The sequence below is a fragment of the Emys orbicularis genome, chromosome 11 (genome assembly GCF_028017835.1).
Source record: "Emys orbicularis isolate rEmyOrb1 chromosome 11, rEmyOrb1.hap1, whole genome shotgun sequence".
Taxonomy (NCBI): Eukaryota; Metazoa; Chordata; order Testudines; family Emydidae; genus Emys; species Emys orbicularis.
The window spans coordinates 63,790,662-63,813,348 of NC_088693.1; the positions used below are offsets into that span (position 1 = coordinate 63,790,662).

Below are 22,687 nucleotides of genomic sequence, written 5' to 3' on the forward strand. Positions count from 1 at the left end.
ATTACACTTGTCAGGGACTTCACTATTAAGAATAAGTATAAAAGGCTCATATATTATTTCAGGTCCACTCCAGGAGGTCACTACCACCAAAAAAGCAGATCAAAGAAAAATCTTAACTTCGGGGCTTCTTAAATATTTATTTTTAACTCATTCTGTAAAGCTTTAGGGCCAGACACTTATCTCAGTTACACTAGTGTAAATTTGGAGAAACACCACTTCCTAAGAACGGGGTTATTTCAAATGCAAAGCATTGTAAAGAAAGCATCCTTATTCAGGAAGCACTTACACACGTTTTTGTACAGCGTGTTCTTAAAGTTAAGGATGTACCTAAATCTTATCTGGAATACGGATTGATTTACGCACATGTTTAAGTACTGTCGTGAAATATGAACCAGGATTTCATCTCAGGATCTAATATTTATTTTTCTGTGGCATCACGACAGAAATGTTTGTGTGTTACTGTAACTCACATGACCTAAGCCATTGGACTCTGAATTCATTTTTGTGGCACTCTCGTGAAAACAGGCTTCGGTAAGTATTTCGTTCACTGAGAGTTGTTTCGTACATGTAAATAGTTCACATACATTATCTGGTAAAAGGGAAAAAAATACTTTATGTTCAGTTGAATATTAACTTGCCAATTTCCTCTAAACAAACACCATAAATGATCTCTCCCGAAATCTTCATACATGCCACGATGAAACTAATTATATGTCTTTAAAAAAAATTAAAAAAAAAAAAGCAGTGGCATTTACAGACAATATTCTAAAAAATGTAGTAGTGTAGCTGTCTTTCTTCTTACTCATCCTTCTTTCAAAAAACATGGAAACCATGATTACTATTATTAGTGATATTATTATTATTACAACTGGCATTAGTATTATTTGTGAGATTGTAATAGCAACCATAACAAGACATTGTTACTGACAGTAATAATATGTATGTACAGAAGACATGTTTTCTTATTTAGACAAAACCAAAGGAAAACAAAGCAAAGGCTAATTTTATGGTTTCCCTTTTATCCAAAACTCCTTTTACTCCAATATAAATCTCTTCTCTAATCGCTCCCAAGAGTATCTCAATATTTATGCAAAAAGAACAAGGAGTACTTATGGCACTTTAGAGACTAACAAATTTATTTGAGCATAAGCTTTTGTGGGCTATTTATGATGTCTCTGAAACATTTCATGTAAATGTGGTTATACAATATGGGGTGTTTTTTAAAAATAGGGTGCAGAGCGCACTGATATGTGTTTTGTAGGAATTTATCCTGTAGTGACAGGGAGATAGACTAGCAGATCTTGTCTAAATTCTAGAGGCCAGATTTTCAACTGGTGAAGCCAACAGAGTTATAGTGGGGTAACACTAGTGTAAGTAGGAAAAGAATCAGGAAACCTAGAAATTCAAGTCCTGACTGGGCTAGAACTCTCCATGAAAAATGCAGAACTAGTGAAATGGTGATGTCTAGAGCTGGGTGAATTTTGCTTTGGGCAAATATTCACACACACATTCAGGTCTAATTTGGCAAGTAACTTCAGCCAAAAGATTTTTTTTGGAATATTTTGTTTCACTGCTTCTGAAACAAAAAGGTTTTGACCTTTTGAAATGAAGCATTTCATTTCAGCAATTTCAACGGTGAAACATTTCAACTTCTCATTTTGAAATGGTGTTTCATATAGAAATTTAGTTAATTAAAAAGGGCGAAAGACAACTATCCCACCTGCAATTGTTTCAGGTTGAACAAAGTGTTTAGTTGGATTCTACACAACATTTAATTTTGCATTTTTCAGTTCAGCTCTGAACAAAAAAAAAAAAAAAAAATTTAAATCCATTTGCTCAGCTATTGGGATGTCCGAAGAGCCAACAGAGTAAAAGTTGATCACCTGACAGAAGAAGGGATTTTAAGTCTTGATATTCGATTTGTCTTAATTAACAACTATTTAAGTTCAGTGGCTAACATTTTAGACAAAAGAAAGCTTTGTTAAAGATTCTGTAGCCTCGTACTTTCAATTCAGGTGTTATAAATAATAACAACAATAAAGATGTCTGAGACCTTCTAGCAAACCAGGAAAGATCAAACTGGACATTCATGATAGCCGAGATAAAATCTCTCCCAAAAGAGCAAAAAAGGCAGTTTTTTAAAACCCTTTTCAGCTCACCTTTAAGCTTAACTCTACAGCAATGTGGAATAATAAAACAAACTATGAAGAGAACGTGGCATCTCATGCACATCAATGAATTCCAGTGACTGGAACCTCACTAACTACAGATATCAAAGAAGGCTCAAAAGCCTTGATCAGTTTGAAGCATCAGCGTATGTGCAACCTTGTCTGCTTGAGTCTTAGAGATAAATGGGGAGAGAAAGAGAAATAAGGAATGTCTATTAAAGGCACATTTCACACACACACTTGATTTGATTAAGAGAAATGCTGAAGAAAAAAATTGGGATCTTTCTGCATTGATCTCCTGCGCTTTGACACCCCATTAGTACTGCTGGTGTAGGGAAGAGAAAGAAATCAGTTGCTCAGGTACTTCACCTCCTTCTTGTAGTTGGGTAGTGATGTTCAGTTCACACTGGATTTTGGCTTCCAGGAGAAGATAAATCTGCTCCTCTGTGGTAATCGTGTCATCAGAATCCACCTGTGTGGGGGGAGGAAAAAAGTGAGGAAGGATGTTGCTTGGATCATTTGACCCTTGGCTGTATTTTAATGGGAGTGCTCTAAAAGAGTTAATTTTCAAGACCTGCATTTCTAAGCATTTTAACATTTTCAAAATGAAATGTTTCGATTTTACAAATTGACACATTTTTGTTTTGAATTTTACTTTTTTTTTAAATTTGGGGTTGGGGTAACTTTACATACTGGTTGATCTGAGACAAGCTCCCCCCCAAAAAAGTTCATTTCACCAAAAAAAAATGTAAATAGTTTCATTTCAGGTTGACCCAAAACTAGTTTTTCTGCAATTCTGCCACTAAACTGAAAGATTGGCTATTCCCACAACTCTAATTCCACCAGTTTACTGATTAACATTCTCATCACATCGGCATTTTCAAAGGCATGTTCCCCTGTAGCCGTTGAGAAAAACTTCTGGCAGATTTAGATACGCCACTAGCAGCACCCTAAGTTCATAGTCAATACCTGACTTTCAATCTACGTACTAAAACAACGAGGAGTCTGGTGGCACCTTAAAGACTAACAGATTTATTTGGGCATAAGCTTTCGTGGGTAAAAAACCCACTTCTTCAGATGTATCTGAAGAAGTGGGTTTTTTACCCACGAAAGCTTATCTGAAGAAGTGGGATTTTTATCCACGAAAGCTTATGCTCAAATAAATCTGTTAGTCTTTAAGGTGCCACCAGACTCCTCGTTGCTTTTGTGGATACAGACCAACACGGCTACCCTTCTGATAATCTACGTACTATTTGCTGGGACAGACAGTGGGGAGGGGGGTAATTCTCAATTACTCCGTTCCTGTGCCTGGGCTGAGGATGAGGTGGTGGTGGTGGTAGACAAAAGGTGGTTTTAAGCCTTCTTTGCACTCGCGGTATTCCTCCTTGGTCCCCTTGTGTTAGAGCATCTTAAGGGTTGCTCTGATTTGTACTCTACTTCCCATTTCCCCTTATGCACCCTGGAAAGCAGACTAGTTGTAACATAGTGCATTCTGGTCACACTCTCCATCCACCCCCTTTACACTGCCACTCCATCTTCTACACCAGGGCTGAGAACAGGGAACCTTGACACAAGCACTACACCAGATATGCAGAGGGGACTACCTAAGGGATACTTTCAGAAGGCTGTTTCCACACACTTCAAAGCCTTTTCTAGAGCACAGGTCCTCGGGGGCGGGTGGTTGGGGGGAGAATGCGTGAATTCTGCTAGAAGCGTGTATAATTAATGCCAGAATAATACTCTGCCCTTCTGTATCACCTTCTGTCTGAAGTTCTCAAAGCCCTTTATAAACATTAGTGAAATAAGACTTAACACATCCTGGTGAGGTAGGTATTAAGCCCATTTTATGGAAAGGAACAATGAGGCAGTGTTAAGTGACACACCCGAAGTCAAACAGGAAGTCTGTGGCAGAGCAGCCAGATCTCCTGACTTCCACGCTTGACCTACTAGACCACTCTCCTTCCCTCTTATAAAGCATAGTGCACTGAATGCATGCCCCTGCATATGCAAATGTAAGGGGGACATTACTCAAGTCTCCTGAACCCAAACTCTCAGAAGCGGAGTTTGTTCAACTGAAACCAGACGGGCTCAGCTTTTTACCTAACCTGCCAGCTCAGCCCTAGCAAATAAGTTGTCTCTTTCAAAATACCCTTATCTACAGATCTGTTATTCAGGGGAGGATATTTCATAAGCTGAGCGTCTAAACATTTCCCAGCCTCATCCGCATCAAAAATAAATGTCTCTCTCAAAGCTCATATGTAATTTAGTTAGGTACAAGGCTGTCTTTTTTTTGTGCCAGTTTCCCAGTGGGTAAATCTTAAATTCACATCGGTTTTCTTTTCTTGTGTCAAAGGAAAAAAATATTAGAAAAGTAAGAGCTATGGAAAGACCATACTTCATGTTCTCCCCCACCCCATCCCACTGCTGCTTTAACCCATTCTTTATCCAAATATGATAAATCAGACCTAAATAAAAGTTAAAATGCATCTCTAATATATGGTGATGTTGGCCCTCTGGAGCACCTGAACACAACATATTTGAGTGATACAGGGTCAGAGATGGCTTTATGCTACTTTACCTCCGTTTACAATCCTGAGGCAAATGTAGCCCCTGGTGTACAGTGCAGCAGCCTCAGGGCTGCTCTAATTTATACCAACAGGAACAGCTCCCTATGAGCCACCAATGAGGTCTGGCCATACCACGCGGCACTCAGGCACACACCCTCTACCTCCACACCCTGTTTCCTCTGCTGAAGTATAGGGGAGAACAGGGCCTTAACTAGGGCGGGGCGAGCGGGGCAGCTGCTCAGGGTGCAAAGCCATGGGGGCAGAAAAATGGGATGGAGAAATGCCAAAATAAATAAACAAACAAACAAACCAGCAGGGGGCACAAATACGTTTGCTCGCCCCAGATGCTAAAATGTCTAGTTACAGCTCTGGGGGAGAAGGTGGTGTAAAGCTACTGAGAATTCCACTGTCCTGGGGGAATCCTGACCTTCACCATTAGGGTGGCTTTGAAAGAACTTCGATACACTCTAGGATCAAGGTTCAGGTCCCTCATATGGCAACACACACCACTTAGCATTTACAATAGCATTTTCAAAGCACTGTAAAAATATTAATCCTTCTCCAAGGCTACCTGAAGCACTCAGCCATCTTCTAAAAAGACACACTACTCACTTAGGGGAAAGAGACCCTAATAATAAGGTTATCAGTAGGAGATGAAGGACCAGGGCATCCTGTTTTTTAAGGTTACATAAGTAGATCTGGAGAAAGTTTGTGTGTGTGTGTGTCTGAAACATTTTTCAAGGCGGGTGGAAGAAGGGGAAGCAAATTCAGCAAGAGTGAAACATTTTGTACATCTGTGTCGGTTTTGCCAAATTGTTTTGGTCAAATTAAACTCTAAAAAGAAAAACTCCAACACCCCCCTACACCTTCCCCTCCCCCCCACCCCCACAAAAAAACCCTTTAAACAGTTTCTGAGCAAAACGTTTCTATTTTTTCTGTCTGAAATGACTTTTCTTTCCAGAATTTCCTTCAATTTTATTTAAACAACTGAAATGTTTAAAATGATCAAGATCCAAATGAAACGTTTTACCCAACCTGAGTTGAGGGTTTTTGGTGTTTATTTTTTTTAAAACTTTTTGATTCATCAAAAACGTTGAAAATTCCATTTTCAATTTGACCCCCAAGTTTTTTCCCCCCCAAGAATTGCCCAAACACTTATTTGCCCAGCTCTACACCCAAGATAAATTTCTAATCTCTTTGAAAGCAGTATTGGTGAAAATATAGATCTTAATAGTTTGAGGGCTAAGCTAATCACATGCCCAAGCTCCACCCAGGAGAGAAATGTTATTTGTATTATTGAAGTGCCTAAAAGCAGGGGGGCCATCGGCACTCAAACCATGGCCCCGCCCCTTCTCCCTGAGGCCCTGCCCACCTGCCACCTCTCCCCCCCCAGGTCCCGCCCCCTGATTGCTCCTCTCTGTCTCCTCCACCCTGTCGCTCGCCCTTATGGCCAGTAAAAAGTGATGGGGCCTTGGCCCCCTGGCCCCTCCTGTTCCAGGATCCCTGCCTAAAAGCCCAGCCATGGACCAAGACCTCCACTATGCTTGCAAGACTTCTCAGTGTGATGCCATTAGCATTTTATAAGCATACTCCTCTCTCTTATCTAAGTCAGAGGTTCTCAAACTGTGGTTCAGGGACCACCAGTGGTCCGCGAGCTCCATTCAGGGGGTCCATAGATAGTTCCCTCTAAGGGGCGCTCCTGGGCAGCTGCACACAAGAGAATGAAGGACCACCCATCTAATTAGTGGAGCCGCGCAGGCGTGGCTCCACTAATTAGGTGCCTGGACCCTGGAGAAGATGCACATGTAAGGTGAGGTGGTGGCCTTGGGGGGGAAATAGGGGGTAGGTGGGAGGGGGCAGTGGGGTGAGAAGAGGGGATGGGGGGAATTTGGGATGTGCAGGGTTACGGCAGCAGCGACTTTCCCCAGCTACAGGACTGCGGCTGCCAGGAAGAGACGGCCCTCCTTCCCAGCTCAGGGGCTGCTGCGCTGGGGGAAAGGGGGAGAGACACCACCCTCCTTGCCAGGCCCAGCTCGGGGGTTGCTGCAGTGGGGGAGAGAGAGCACATCCATCGCATTAGAAAGGTAAGACTACTAAAATTAAAATATGAGTTGTGTGCTTTTATTTGTAGAACCAAAAAAATTATGTTGTTACGTTTTTGTTTTATATAGCGCTTTTATCCAAAGCGCATTACAATAGTTAGCTAACGGTACAAACAACATTTGGAAAGATTATTAAGTGGTCCACAGAGACCCTCAGCAACTTTCAAGTGGTCCGCAGAAAAAAAGTTTGAGAACCACTGATCTAAGTAATTAATGAACCTATTGACTAGTACCAGACCCAGGATTGACCCATGTGGACCCCCTAGATACACCCTTCCCAGTCTGACAGAAAGCCACTGATAACTACTCTGAGTACGATCTTTCAACCAGTTGTGCATCCACTTTATAGTAATTTAATCTAGAGAATGTCATGGGGGACTGTGAAAAGCCTTACTAAAACCAAGTTATATCATGTTGACTGCTTCCCCACAATGCACTAGACCAGTAACCATTTCAAAAGGAGGAAATTAGGTTGGTTTGGCAGGATTTGTTCTTAACAAATCCATGCTGGCTATTACATCTAGCCCTATTATCCTATAGGTGCTTACAAACTGATTGGTTAATAATTTGTTCCAGTATCTTTCCAGGTATCAAAATTAGGCTGACTGGTCTATAATTCCTCTGGACCTCTGTGTTCTCCTTTTTAAGGATAGGTGCTATGTTTGCCCTTCTCCTGTCCTCGGGGACCTCCCCCATCCTCTGGGAGTTCTCAAAAATAATGGTTCCGAACGTGCTTCAGCATGTTCCTCACGTACCCTAGGGTGAATTCCGCCAGGCCCTGCCGACTTGAATACATCAACTTACCTAAATATTCTCTAACCTGTTCTTCCCCACTTTGGCTTGCGTTCCTTCCCCCTTGTTGCTGACATTAAGGTCACCATTAGCCTTTTTAGCGAAGACTGAAGCAAAATAGGCACTAAATACCTCAGTTTTGTTGAGGTCATCAGCTCTCCTTCCTCCTTAAGTAGAGGTTCTACAATTTATTTTGCCTTTCTCTTGCTCCTATTGTATTTGAAGAACCTCGTCTTATAGCTTTTTCTGTCCTTTGCTGGGTGTCTCTCATTTTGTCCCTATAGGCATGTGCAATACATCTCTACTCCTCCTCAGCAATTCATCCATGTTTCCACTTTTTGTAGGACTCCTTTTTTAATCTTCCAGTCATTAAAGACTTCCTGATGGAGTCATATTGGCCTTTCACTGGTCTTCCTATCTTTTCTTCGCATCAGGATAGTTTGCAGGTAGGAGCACAGGTCTGGGTCTTGTGGGCTTAATTGGAATAACCATAGTTAACAAAAAAAAAGGAGGTCAGTAATAGCAAAGCTGAGTGTCTGAAAGCTCCACAGACTTTCAGTTCAAAGTTTGAATAATAAATCTGTCACACTGGTGGATCAAGCCATTTACAAGGGCACTTCTGTGCTAGGTCACTGATTCAAAGGGGACTGGTGGTGACTTAAGCCCTATCCTTAGTGAACAGGTAGCCACACAACAAAAGCTCATCAACCCTAATCGGTACTAAGCAGCAAACGTTCGTAGTGCTGTCAGAGAGGCCAGCTGGCTATTCTTCCCCTCTCCCTCCAATTCAGCTGCAAAGTACATCTAGGCAACCTGGGGAAGCTTGCACTACTGACAGAGACAAGGTTTACTGCAGGTGATGTCGCTGTAACGATAGCCCCTTGTGATGTTCTATGTTCAGTCCTTCCAGGCTGTCCATCTGACATGGTTCTCAATCATTCCATTTTGTTAAGGAAAAGTAAAAATGTGCTTCATTTGGTCATCACTGAATCTGTATAAGGAATTCATTATTTGAATAAGGAGTTCTGCATCCCTCAATCTGAACTTCAAATATACTTTAAAAAAAAGACAGAGCTGCAGATTTAAAAAAGATTGGAGTGAAATCCTGACTTCACTGAAGCCAATAAGAGTTTTGCCATCCACTTTGCCAAGATTTCACCCCAAGAAGTCAGTTTCACATCAGTATAATTCAGTTCATTAAGTCCACACAGTTTTAAAGTTTTCCAACCAGCCAGTTCAAACAATGTTGCATTTTATTTCTGACAGATACAACATATTTTCACCACGACACTATCACTAGCATCTTGTTTTGACAGCTCTATTCAAAGCCAATGGGACTTTTCAATTGTTTTCACTCCATTGTTTTATATTGGAATTGGAAAAGGTTCAGAAAAGCGCAACAAAAATGATTAGGGTGATAGAACGGCTTCAGTATGAGGAGAGATTAATAAGACTGGGACTTTTCAGCTTGGAAAAGAGATGACTAAGGGGGGATATGATTGAAATCTATAAAAATCATTATAGTGGAGAAAGTAAATAAGGAAGTGTTATTTACTCCTTCTCATAACACAAGAACTAGGAGTCACCAAATGAAATTAATAGGCTGCAGGTTTAAAACAAACAAAAGGAAGTGTTTTTTCACACCACACACAGTCAGTTTGTGGAACTCTTTGCCAAAGGATGTTGTGAAGGCCAAGACTAACAGGGTTAAAAAAAAAAACCTAGATAAGTTCATGGAGGATAGGTCCATTAATGGCTATTAACCAGGATGGACAGGAATGGTGTCCCTAGCCTAGGGTTACCATATTTAAAAAATAAAAAAAGAGGACACTCCACGGGGCCCTGGCCCCGCCCCTTTCCCACCCCCGGCCCCGCCCCAACTCCGCCCATTCCCCACCCCAACTCCGCCCATTCCCCACCCCTTCCCCAAAGTCCCCGCCCTAACTCCCCCTCCTCCCTCCCAGCCACGCGAAAAGGGCTGCGCAAGCGCTACCGGCTTCACGGTTTGCCGGGCAGCCCCCAGACCCTGCGCCCCTGGCCGGCACTTCCCCAGCGCAGCTGGAGCCCGGGAGGGGAAGCGCCCAGCCGGGGGCGCAGGGTCTGGAGGCTGCCCAGCAAACCGTGAAGCCGGTTTGCCGGGCAGCCCCCATGTCGCCGCCGGAGCAGAGCAGCTGGAACCCGGGAGGGGAAGTGCCCGGCCGGCGGCTGGGGTCCGGAGGCAAGGGGGCTGCCCAAAGCCGGTAGCGCTCGGGCAGCTCGGCTCTTAAACAGAGCCGAAGAGTCGGGGAGGAGCAGAGCAGCTGCGGGAGGGGAAGTGCCCGGACGGTATTTTCCCGGACATGTTCGGCTTTTTGGCAATTCCCCCCGGACGGGGGGTTGATTACCAAAAAGCCGGACATGTCCGGGAAAAAACGGATGTATGGTAACCCTACCTTAGCCTCTGTTTGCCAGAAGCTGGGAATGAACGACGGGATGGATCACTTGATGATTACCTGTTCTGGTCACTCCCTCTGGGGCACCTGGCATTGGCCACTGTCAGAAGAAAGGATACTGGGCTGGATGGACCTTTAGTCTGACCCAGTATGGCCATTCTTATGTTCCTATTTTAAGAGAATTGGGTGCTGCTTCCTGTGAGAACTGAATTGGGCCAGATACTCAGATGGTGTAAATCAGCCAATGGAACTGCAATGGAGGTAGGCTGATTTACACCAGCTGACGATGTGGCCCATTGACCTTAGTGGAGACTCCTACTTTAGATGAGGCTATTGAACGATGAATCAGGCCCTTTCTTTCCCCCACCAACTATATCCTGCAATGTTTCTCACAGAGCAAGCTTACAACAAGCCTCTGTTTTAAGATAACCACACTGAGCATTTTGCACAGTCTTGCCCTTAATACTTGAGGCTAAAATACAGCAAAGCACTTAAGGAGCCGCTTGACTTCAAGTGCTTTGCAGGATTGGGGAGCAATAGTTTACAGGAAGTTGTTTGTTATTCAGTAAAAGGAAAGCACGTAAGCATGTGCTTAAAGACCATCTGTTTCAGAAGTCTTCTAAGCACATGCTTACATTTCATTAAATTTCAGTGGGACTTGAGCAAGTGCTTAAATGCTGTGCTGACCAGATGCCTAAAATACAAAGCGCTTACAATTTAACTATACGCATTAGAACAGAACGGAACCATCCCCTGTGGGACGGCAGTCGGATGGATTTTCCCAGCTTTTTCCCTGGAATTTGTCCAGCCTCGATGTTAAGGACTGTTTGTCCGCTAGTGCTAATGTTATGCTTTATATATGTATAATTTGTAAGTGTTTTTTGGTAAATGCTTAAAAATGCTTGAAAGTGAACTGGGAACAGCAAATCAGAGCATGAGTAATTCATGACCAGAAAGCATTCATGAATACTTATTAAGTAGGCACACTGAGAATCTTATGTGGTAATTTACATCTGAGTTTGAAACCACCTGTGCTGTAAATGTTTAATCATTTCAGAGAGACACAGAGAGGGGGAAGCCAATGGACCACAACCTTTAGCTTTAGAAGATTATTTGCCGCGTTTCTCCTCTGAGTCCCAGATCTGCCTAGGAAATATGCTTTAAGATTATAAAAATATTGGTTCAGTTCTGAAGGGTAAAGGACAATATACTTTCATTCCCTGGAAAACCTAATGGTAATTTCTCTAGAGTAGCGGACGAGAAATATGCTTCTCACAGCTCAAACCGAATTTGAGTGTAGCTGCCCTTTATGTAATTAGGCATCCAGTACAGTTACCAAAAGAGCTTGATTAATATTGGAGTGAGCTCCCACAGAGGAAGGTGCTGCTGACAACTTTTGCATGATCCAACAGACAAATGAGATTCAAAAGGGGACAAAAAACTTTTTGTAAATGGCCATGGACTCCATTAGAAAAGGCCATTTATGAAATATTAAAATAGCATTCAACTATTGGTGAGATTCAAGAGGATTTTAGAGAAAGTGCTGAAAAGGAGGTCAGATACAAATGAAACCAGACTGATCACTCATAAGAGCATAGGAATTGCCAGTGGTCTGATCAAGTGTGGTGTATCTAGGCCAGTATCCTGTGTCTGACAGTGGCCATTACTAAAGGCTTCAGCGGCAGAGACAAACCCCAAATTGTGCAATTATTGGATAACCTGCCCCTAAGGGACGTTACTTCTTAACTTCCAGCAGTTATAGATTGGCTGATACAAACCCTTGTTCTTTAGGGTAACTCTTTCAACTTTTTTTTTTTTTTTTTAAATGATCCTTTCTAATGTAACTGGGCGTGTTCTCATTATGCACCTTGCTTTTAGCCCTCTTCTCTCCAAAGCATCTCATCTGATTTGCCTCATTTGTCACAAGACTCCTAATATGACAGAAGATCACACATGGGCTATTTCAGAGATATTAGTGTCATTCTGGTGAAGGAATTGGCATTTATAATGGAAAGTTGGCTTCACCATCCAGGGCAGACTACAGTCACAGTAATTAATACTAGTTACTACTCAGGACAGAGTAAGTTGAAAGCTACTGTGAAATATTAACTGGAAGCAATTTCTAAGTTACAATTAGAGTTGGGTGACAAATGTTTTGGACTCTTTGTGTGTGCTAAAAAACACAGATTTGGGTTGACCAACATTTTGCAAATGTGTGTCAAATTTGCCAAATTGTTTTGGTCAAAAAACAAAATTCTGAGAAGTCAAAAAGTGTTTCATTTTTACAATTTCTAAATGAAATGTTTCAGGGTTTTTTTTTAAAAAAACAAAACAATTTTGTTTTTTGAATTTTGCTTCAATTTTACTTTTTTTTTTTTAATGCATAAAAATTCAAATGTGAAATGAAACATTTCAGGTTGAACAAAACATTATGTTCAGCCTGAAATGAATTTTTTCACTTTTCTGGTTCGGAAAAAAAAAAATCATTTTAGGCCAACCCAAAACAATTAAAAGAAAAAATTCAGTTCATCCAGCAAACTGGAAGTCAGTTAGTCTTCAATGTGTTTGATGATTCAGAGTCTATAAAAGTTTTTCTAGCCACCAAATACTGTGCAGGATCCCCCAATTTGTTGCATTTTCTACTGTATTTCATGAAAGTGGGAGAACACCGGAACATCATACACTGCTCTAGAAGGGTGGTTTTTATAAGCAAAAGCTCTTTCTGCATGCCAACAGTGAGATGGGCACTTTTTCATTTCAGGACATAGTGCAATACAATCACTGAGCTATAACCATTACAACTGGTGAACATTCAAAATAAAACCAACGAGGAGTCCAGTGGCACCTTAAAGACTAACAGATTCATTTGGGCATAAGCTTTTGTGGGTAAAAAACCCACTTCTTTTTGTGGATACAGACTAACACAGCTACCCCCTGATACTTGACACCATTCAAAATAAAAAAAATATGAAGCAGTGGGACGACTGAGCTGCAAATAGCCAGAATAGCCCAGATAATTAATGGTACATTTCAGGATAGAAGAAGTCACATGGGCCTTCTACCTACTGGTCAACCGTAAAGTTGGTGTCAGTTTCAGGGTAACTGCACCTGTATTCTGCCTCCACGATCTAGCAAGGGCACCCACTTAGAAGTTTATAGCTCCCAGCCACCATCTCTCTTGGGTGGAGACCTGAATTTCTCCCCCTTGCGACCAGCTTTTTTAAAGGTTGTACAGTTCCCAGCCTTACACTGTGATATTCCCAGTAAATTAGACTGCCTAAATAGGCCAGCAATTGCCAGTCACAAGCTACCACACAGCGGTTTCTAAGCAAGCACACTTCTTAAGTGAAATAATTACAAAGAAGACATACTAAATAAATAAAAGGCCACACACACAAAAAAAGCTTACCAGAGGTCGCTCCATCTCTAGCCTTGGACTCTGGTAGGGGTCAGTCCTTCAATCCCACAACGAGGTTTTCTCTGTAGTTACAAGTTCATAACTGTCCATACGCTCCAACTTTTACTTTTCCCAGGGGTTGCTCCACCTCCACTCCGCCCTGAGGCCTCCACCCCCAGGCCTCACTTTCACTCCGCCTCTTCCCACCCCCGTTCCGCCTCCTCCCCCAAGGCCTCATCCTCACTTCGCCTCTTCCCACCGCCTTCCCTAATGCCACCACCCCTGCCCACCACCTTCCCCCCAAGCCTCTCCCTAAGCTCCACCAAACAGCTGAGTGGCGGCACTGCCAAACAGCTGTGACTTGTGGGTGCTGAGCACCCACAGAGTCAGCGCCTATGTAACTGTCCCAGATTCTGCACCAGAACCAAGACTGGGCAGATCAGCCTGTTTCTTTATACAACTTCGACCTTTGGTCTCCAGGAACAGGTAATCAGCAACCATCCTCTGCTTCTGGCCTTCTATATTAGCAGACAATGACCCTCTCCTCAGGGCATAGCTTCAAAAAGCTGGATTTTTGTATACCTGGAGGTGGGGGATTTATATTAACCTCTCCCTAAGTATTCGCCAGGAAATCCACTTAACATTCATTGTCCCAAAAGTTCATTCTTGTCAGACACATTTTTGAGGTAGTCCTGTTTGTTCACTTTGCAGGGGACAGTTGATGGTCAGAGCAGAGCAGAAATTTAGTGGGAACGATTGTGCAGTAGGCAAAAGCTGCTAGGATGGTCCAAGATATTTTATACTGGTTTGCTGGGGGTACGCACACACCGCCCAAAATCTGTTCGGTTTTCGCCCCAGATTTCAAATGAAGGACGTTGTGATCTTGTTGTTTGTGTTGCTTTCCTAACTACAGCAGAAAACTCACAGGGCCAAATTCACCACTGGAATAACTACACTGATTTCAAATTCATCCCGGATGTAACTCATTTGACACAAGCCCAGATTCTGCCAGGACCTACAACCATCTGAATTCATAGTGGTGGGCAGAGGTGTCAATCTGGGCCATAATCCTAATCCCGTATTCCTTGCACACCCACAACTCCGCTGAGCTCACGGGGATCTCTGGTGCATAGAATCAGTCGCAGTATGGCACTTGAATCTATGATGGCAGGAGCAGCGCCCACCTGCAGTGAGCTTCCACACAGGGTTGCTCCACTTATAGTGGAAAGGAGAAATAAACAGCAACATGTTGCAATGTGCAAACTGCAGCTCTAGCTATAAGACATCTGCTTGACGTGAACCTGTTCTGTGGGGGGGGGGGGGGGGAGGGGAGGAAGTGACTTTGCTAAGAGGGTTCCATCATATTTGCTAGAGTGCATTCCTGTCAAGTGCCTTCTTAAAGCCCACTCTCTTCATTTGACCTCTCCATGGCACCATGTGCTTCCACCTCTGCACTGATTCTTTCTTGTTTGTATTCTATCCATCGTCATACCACTATAATCTCTTCTAGGTCTGGCTCTTTTCCTTTTATGCCGTGCACATGTGCGGTACTACGTGCCATGGATTTGTAAGCTTCTTTATGATTTGGAGTGGCTTACAGTCATTATGCTCACTCCTTTATAAAAGCAGCCTCAGCCAGCACTTAATTGCAGTACATGCTTTGAGCTTTCAAAATATTTCTCACCTCTGGAGTGCAGCAATTTGCATCAGGCAGATCTGGCTCTGCCGCAGAGAAAGAACACACAAGCTAGGGCAGCAAAGCGTTAGCGTCTCTGTATTGCATGACCGACTCCAGGCTAAGGCATTTTGCCATCTGCATAAAGCAACAAACTCCAGAGCTGTGGTTCCCTGGCGGCAGTCTGAAGAGAGCTTGTAGGTGGGTCCTCAGAGCGACCTCCCTCTTTGGCCTGGTCCCCACTAAGCCCCCACTTCGGACTAAGGTACGCAAATTCAGCTACGTTAATAACGTAGCTGAATTCGAAGTACCTTAGTCCGAACTTACCGCGGGTCCAGACGCGGCAGGCAGGCTCCCCCGTCGATGCCGCGTACTCCTCTCGCCGAGCTGGAGTACCGGAGTACCGGCGTCGACGGCAAGCACTTCCGGGATCGATCCGGGATCGATTTATCGCGTCTAAACCAGACGCGATAAATCGATCCCAGAACATCGATTGCCTGCCGCTGAACCCTCCGGTAAGTGTAGACGTACCCTTAGTGGTGAAGCATCCAGCAGTCTTTAAGCAGTGACATTTGCTGCTAGAAGTCACCTTTTCTCTCTCATGAGTTCCAGCAGCAGGTTTGACCTACAGTACTAAACTGTTGCTGGGATGTGTCACGATGCACCCTTAAGCGGCACTAACCTGTGTTTTTGTGTGTGTGTGTTCCTTTAAATGGTGTTCAAGCGAGCAGGAGGGTACCTTTGGAGGAAGGGATTAGACACGGATAGTCGGCAGAGCAGCACACAGATGTTCTACCATAGGTAAGGCACAATTTATAAGTCTCAGTTCTTGTGCTTCAGTGCATACATTAATCAGCAGCTAGCGTCAAGAAGAAAGATGCCCTCTTCTATAGCATTAAGGGGGCAAGTATTCCTTACTCTTACAGGGAGTAAAGTTGAATGCTTCAGAGACCTCTCATTAGCCTGTTCTAATAGTCATTCTGATGACTACTGAATACAACCTAATTTCCCACCAAACGACCAGCTTTCTGCTCCTGCTTCTATATAAAAACACTTGATTTTTAAAGCTTGAGGCATAAAGCTTGAATAGAAAGTGTGCTGCAGAGCAGTGGTTTCCAAAGTGGGGGTGTGCAAGAGGATCCCTGGGGGTGCACGGCAGGAGGAGCGCTTTTTTTTTTTTTTTGGCGCTTCGACAGTTCGGGCGGGAGTCTGAGCAGCGCTTTTTTTTTTTCCTTTTTGCGCTTCGGCGCAGCAGGGGGTGCGTGCTCAAAAATTTTTACTGATAGGGGTGCGCGATCAAAAAAGTTTGGAGACCACTGCTGTGGAGAACAATCCTGCACAGTCCCTGGGTGACCTAACAAGTCTTGTCCATGCCTGGAGACCAAGATAATGCAATAAATATATCTGACATATGCCACGTGGCTAGCAAACTCTAGTCTATTCTCCTCTTCTTGAAATGTGGGCTTACTACCACTAGCATCAACAAACCAAATAATAAAGGAATGCCATATTCCTATTAAGGGTACAGTAGGCAGACCCCTTAGCAATGACTTAATTCATCAATATCTCAGGTTAATTTTTGTCCCTTTTGGCCTTTTTGTTTTTAATTTGAACATTTAGGTAAAAAGTAGAGTGCCACTTTAATACCAAAGCCTGAGCACGCTAATTAATTTCCAATAGCCGTGCTGGTGTAATTAACTCCGTATTGATCTGGATGTCCTATTGTATACACACTATTTCCACATGAGGGACATTAAAAGCCAACATCAGCTAATCAGGAAAGTGGGCCAGTGAGCCCGGATAGCAGAGGGTGTCAGTAAAACAAAACAAAACTGCTCACCTTTGGTTCACAGGCTCAGCTCTAGCCCAGATTGGTAATAATTATACTATACCTTGCACTTCTTTAGCACCTATCTGAGGTTCTCACAATGAGTTAAGCCTCAATATCCCTTTGTGGTACAGAACGGTTTGCAAATATTTTGTACCAATTTTACATATGGGGAAATTAAGGCAGCAAAAGATTGAGTGACTTGCCCAAGGACACACACAGCTTAAGAAAGAGTCAGATATAGAGCTCATACACAAATCTCCCCATCCTTTGCTTTAACCAGTAGACCTCACTGCTTCTAGTGACCAAAAGCTGTTACCCCTGGCTGGCTGGCATTTTATCTGAACAGAATAGGTGGGCTTAGTCCAGGTCCTACTGGAGAGATGTTCCCCTAAGCACTAAATGACACCTTTAATGGTATTGTCAATGACTGGCTATGCCTGGGGCCCAAACAGGCCTCACGTTTCGAGGTAGTTCCTCTAGAACAGGCCCAAGATAACAGCAGGAAAGTCTACAGAACTCAGATGTCACTATGCACTCTGTACCTGCTAGATGGATACACAAATGATTAGGGCCCTACCAAATTCACAGCCACGTAAAATGCGTCATGGACCATGAAATCTGGCCTCCCCCTGTGAAATCTGGTCTTGTGTGCTTTTACCCTATATTATACAGATTTCATGGAGGAGACTAGCATTGGGGGTCCTGACCCAAAAGGGAGTTGTGGGGGGGGTCACAAGATTATTTTAGGGGGGTCGTGGTATTGCCACCCTTACTTCTGCACTGCCTTCAGAGCTGGGCGCTGGAGAGCAGCAGCTGTTGGCTGGGTGCCCAGCTTTGAAGGCAAACCCCCGACAGCAGAACTGCAAGCCCCCCATAATAACTTTGTGACACCCAGGGCCGGCTCCAGCGTTTTTGCCGCCCCAAGTGGCGGGGGGGGAAAAAAAGCAAGCCATGATTGGCGGCACTTCGGCGGCAGCTCTACCACTGCCACTTCATTCTTCAGCGGCAGGTCCTTCCCTCCGAGAGGGACTGAGGGACCCGCCGCCGAAGAACTGGACGTGCCGCCCCTTTCTGTTGGCCGCCCCAAGCACCTGCTGCTGGGATGTGTCACGATGCACCCTTAAGCGGCACTAACCTGTGTTTTTGTGTGTGTGTGTTCCTTTAAATGGTGTTCAAGCGAGCAGGAGGGTACCTTTGGAGGAAGGGATTAGACACGGATAGTCGGCAGAGCAGCACACAGATGTTCTACCATAGGTAAGGCACAATTTATAAGTCTCAGTTCTTGTGCTTCAGTGCATACATTAATCAGCAGCTAGCGTCAAGAAGAAAGATGCCCTCTTCTATAGCATTAAGGGGGCAAGTATTCCTTACTCTTACAGGGAGTAAAGTTGAATGCTTCAGAGACCTCTCATTAGCCTGTTCTAATATAGTCATTCTGATGACTACTGAATACAAACTAATTTCCCACCAAACGACCAGCTTTCTGCTCCTGCTTCTATATAAAAACACTTGATTTTTAAAGCTTGAGGCATAAAGCTTGAATAGAAAGTGTGCTGCAGAGCAGTGGTTTCCAAAGTGGGGGTGTGCAAGAGGATCCCTGGGGGTGCACGGCAGGAGGAGCGCTTTTTTTTTTTTTGGCGCTTCGACAGTTCGGGCGGGAGTCTGAGCAGCGCTTTTTTTTTTTTCCTTTTTGCGCTTCGGCGCAGCAGGGGGTGCGTGCTCAAAAATTTTTTACTGATAGGGGTGCGCGATCAAAAAAGTTTGGAGACCACTGCTGTGGAGAACAATCCTGCACAGTCCCTGGGTGACCTAACAAGTCTTGTCCATGCCTGGAGACCAAGATAATGCAATAAATATATCTGACATATGCCACGTGGCTAGCAAACTCTAGTCTAGTCTCCTCTTCTTGAAATGTGGGCTTACTACCACTAGCATCAACAAACCAAATAATAAAGGAATGCCATATTCCTATTAAGGGTACAGTAGGCAGACCCCTTAGCAATGACTTAATTCATCAATATCTCAGGTTAATTTTTGTCCCTTTTGGCCTTTTTGTTTTTAATTTGAACCTGGAGCCAGCCCTGGTGACACCCTCCCCCCCACTCCTTTTTGGGTCAGGACCCCCTACAACTACAACACGGTGACATTTCAAATTTACATAGCTAAAATCATGAAATTTACGATTTTTTAACTCCTATGACTGTGAAATTGACGAAAATGGACCCTGAATTTGTAGGGCCCTACAAACGATTAACTTAGAGCTACACTGGGCCATCAGGCACAAGCCTGAGCTAGGGCTGGTGCGCAAGCTGCACTTCTCTTGGAAATACTGTGACTCGGAGTCACAATTCCTCCCCTACTCCTCCGTGCTCCCAGGGGAGTAGCAATTTATTGCTGGATTATACCTGTATAGCCGACTGCACGCTGGTTGAGCACGGGGCGGGTGCAGCCTAGATTCCAGCCTTCCTCCTCCTGCTCTCGGACACAGTAAGCAGAAGATTAGTCCCACTTGCTCATCCCCCCCAGATACAGGGTAGCCCATGCACTGACTAAGTGGTTTATTGTTTGTTTTTAAACTCATTCCTTTGCCCAGACACTTAGTTCAAGTCACAATCTAGCCCCTTGTCTGCAAGACAGTCTGGTGCCTCCCAGAAGCGCTAAACTCACTCCAAATTAAATGCAGATCAATTTTCTAGACATCCCATTGGACGAGTGGCATGATACTGCTGTGCACATGAAACCTGCTTCACACTCAGTGAAACCTCAGAAATTTCACAACAAAGGCCAGGTCTGCACTACAGAGTTAGGTCGACCCAAGGCAGCTTACGTCTGCACTAATCTGAAGCTCCCACCGATGTAAGTCGCCCACTACATCAACTTCGTAACTCCACCTCCACGAGAGCCCTAGGTTGATGTAGTTAGGGCAACTTGTGTAGACCCTTCATTGCTCACAATCCACCTTTACTGCCTTTGAGAGAGCAAGCTGTCAGCCCCGTGCCAGCTTGCAAAGGTAGCAGCAGGTGATGTAAGTGTGGGGCTGACCGCCGGAGTCTCCCCCTCAGCCCCATGTGGGGCTGACTACTGGGATGGGGAGAGGGGATCTGGCAGTCAGCCTCGTGCAGAGCTGAGGGGCTCCAGCTGTCAGTCTGGGGCATGGGAACTCTGGTGCTCAGGCCGTGTAGGGCTGGGAGGGGGCTCCAGTGCTCAATCTTGGGGTGGGGGGGGCGTACTCCAGCAGTCAGCCCTCCGTGGCTGTCAGTACCCCACCCTCCAGCTGTCAGAGCCCCACAATGCCCCACTTCTCACCAGGAGCGCTTGCACCTACGGGACACGCACCACCAGCAGAAGGAGGGCAGCACTGACACCAACAGCCGATTGAATTACTGCGGTGGCTTTAACTTAATTTTGTACTGTAGCCATGCCCTACGCTCAGTAGGTCTTAGTGGAACTACTGACTTCCTGCCGATTTCAGTGGCGCTGCGGTGATGGACACCAGCTCAGGATCGGGCGTTGAGTGTTGGGAAGATGAGATATGTGGGTGCCTGCCTTTCATCGTGAATATAATATAAAAACATGCACAGTGCACTGTTTTTCCTCTGCCAGACACGAGTTCTCAGACTGTTGTGATTGAAATGGTGGCTGTGTTGAATTGAAAGCAACTCTGCTTTTAACAGAATAGGGCAGCATTTGCTAATGAGCTGCTGAATACACAGCTGGGGGAGGCGGTATTTCACCTGTAGCACCAACCCTAAGTGTTCAAAAGTCATGAGTCGCCTCCCCCCGCAAAAAAAAAAAGTCATGATTTTTAAGCCAATCACAAGAGTTTGAAAAATAATACAGTTTGGGGTTTTCCTATGTTGCCTTCTGGGTTATACATCTTCATGGCATAGTAGAGCCTGACCCAAGTGTAACCAATGCAGCAATGCCTGCCTGAGTCTGCAGACAGCCTGAAACAATAGCTCTGAGAACTGCCCTATGCATCTTCCTGGGAGGTTAACTCCCAAACCCACTGCTGTAGGGGGACCCTTAATTTTGACACTACCCTAGAGGACTGCTTGTAGCAGGTATAGAAGAGTGCAATAGGCCCAGCCCACCCAGGCAAAGAGATATATCCTGATGTTGGGATCAGTGCTGACACTCCTGACTCTTGGGGGAGAGAAAGGGTCCCTGCGGTGCTCCCAGAAGATAGGAAGAGGTCCCACTGCCTCTCTCTTTCTGCCACCATCACTACAAGTGAAGGGCAAAGCCCTGGTATAGAAGTGGAGCTGTGCGTGGCCCCAGGAAGGGGTGCGCGTGGCCCCAGATTGCATTAATCCAGCCTTCTCATAGTACTGCAGCCAAACGACGACACTCAGCATGAGCGTACCCAGCTGGAGCAGCTTCTCCGGAAAGATCCCAGTGGAAGGGTTAGCGAGGGCTTCTGAAGAAACTCAGCGTGCTGCAGTCAGGTGTTCCACGGAGTCAGGAAGGGAAGAGAGGAACCTGAAAGGCAATCAGCACCTCTCGTGATAAAAGGACAGGAGCGGGGGAAGTACCACGCTTTGAGCCGGCAGATGCGTTAAACGTTTATCATCCGCTATGCAGGCGCTGCTAGCAACTGAAAGAACAGAGGGATTCCTTGGGGTTACTTTAAAGGATTTGCGCCATTTGGATAATGAACAGATCAGAACAAGTTAGTCAGGGGTAAGGAGAGAGAGTGTGTGTGTGTGTTGCTTAAAACAACGACAGCAGGTCCTTGCGAGGGCTCAAATGGGAGCACGTGGCTTTACCGCAGAGAAAGAACACACAAGCTAGGGCAGCAAAGCCTTAGTGTCTCTGTTGAAGCATCAGATATTAGGCACAGCTAGAGGCAGGCCACCTGATGAGATGGCCCAATGTTCTGAAGCACTACAGAGATTCCTCGCTCCTCCATGCTTAGCTGGGGAATCTGGCTTCCATGCTCTGGGTCAAACTGATCACCAGATTTGGGGTTAGGAAGGAATTTCCCTCCAGGTCAGAGGGGTTTTTTCACCTCCCTCTGCAGCATGGAGCAGGGATCAGCTGCTAAGAACCTCTGGGCACAGCCGACGTACTCTATTCCCTGCCATCGCAGGGGCACAGTCATTGGTGCCACCTCAGTCTCTCCTGTCCTCTCCCTGTGGCACAGGATACTTTAGTCTGAGGACTGGAAAGCAAACAAGACATTTGGCTCCGATTTGGACCAATAAAATCCACTTGGAAAGATTCAGAAGTGAGCTGTGTCTTGCCTCTGCAGTTATTTCTAAGTGGGGCACAAACAGGGCATATGATTTACCACAGGTCACCCAGCGAGGCAATGGCAGACCTGGGAATGGAGCTGCGCTAGACTTTACAGCTGGAGCATCTTGGACAGGAGGAGAAAGATGGACAGAGGCACTGGGGGAAGAGGAGAGAGAGAAGCAGCCCCAATTGGAGCAGGAGCAGTCAGAGCAGCATTGGTTCCAATCCTAGGGAGAGGAAAGCAGGTGAGAGCAGCAGTGCAAAGAACAGGAAATTTGGGGGGTGGGGGAGGGTGGGAAGGGCTAAAAGGAGGAAATCAGATACAGCCCTGCTGTGAAATTGCCTTTTCAGTGCCCGGTTATTGGGAAATTTTGGAAAAAACTGTCGCCAATCCCACTGTGGGAGGAGTCGTGGGCCCTTTCTTTCCTGAGCCAGGAGGACGGGCACCAAGTGTCTATGGGAGTTGGAGATGCCTTGTTACGGAG

General features: G+C 44.9%; 1 protein-coding gene across 1 annotated transcript in view; it reads right to left on the reverse strand.

The window, feature by feature from the left end:
* Window positions 1-22,687, reverse strand: part of PTH2R (parathyroid hormone 2 receptor) — an 87,279-nt gene that overhangs the window by 56,430 nt on the left and 8,162 nt on the right. The window contains exon 2 of the mRNA XM_065413684.1: window positions 2,538-2,640. Coding sequence (XP_065269756.1) covers window positions 2,538-2,640 — 103 coding nt within the window. The remainder of the gene's footprint in view (window positions 1-2,537; window positions 2,641-22,687) is intronic.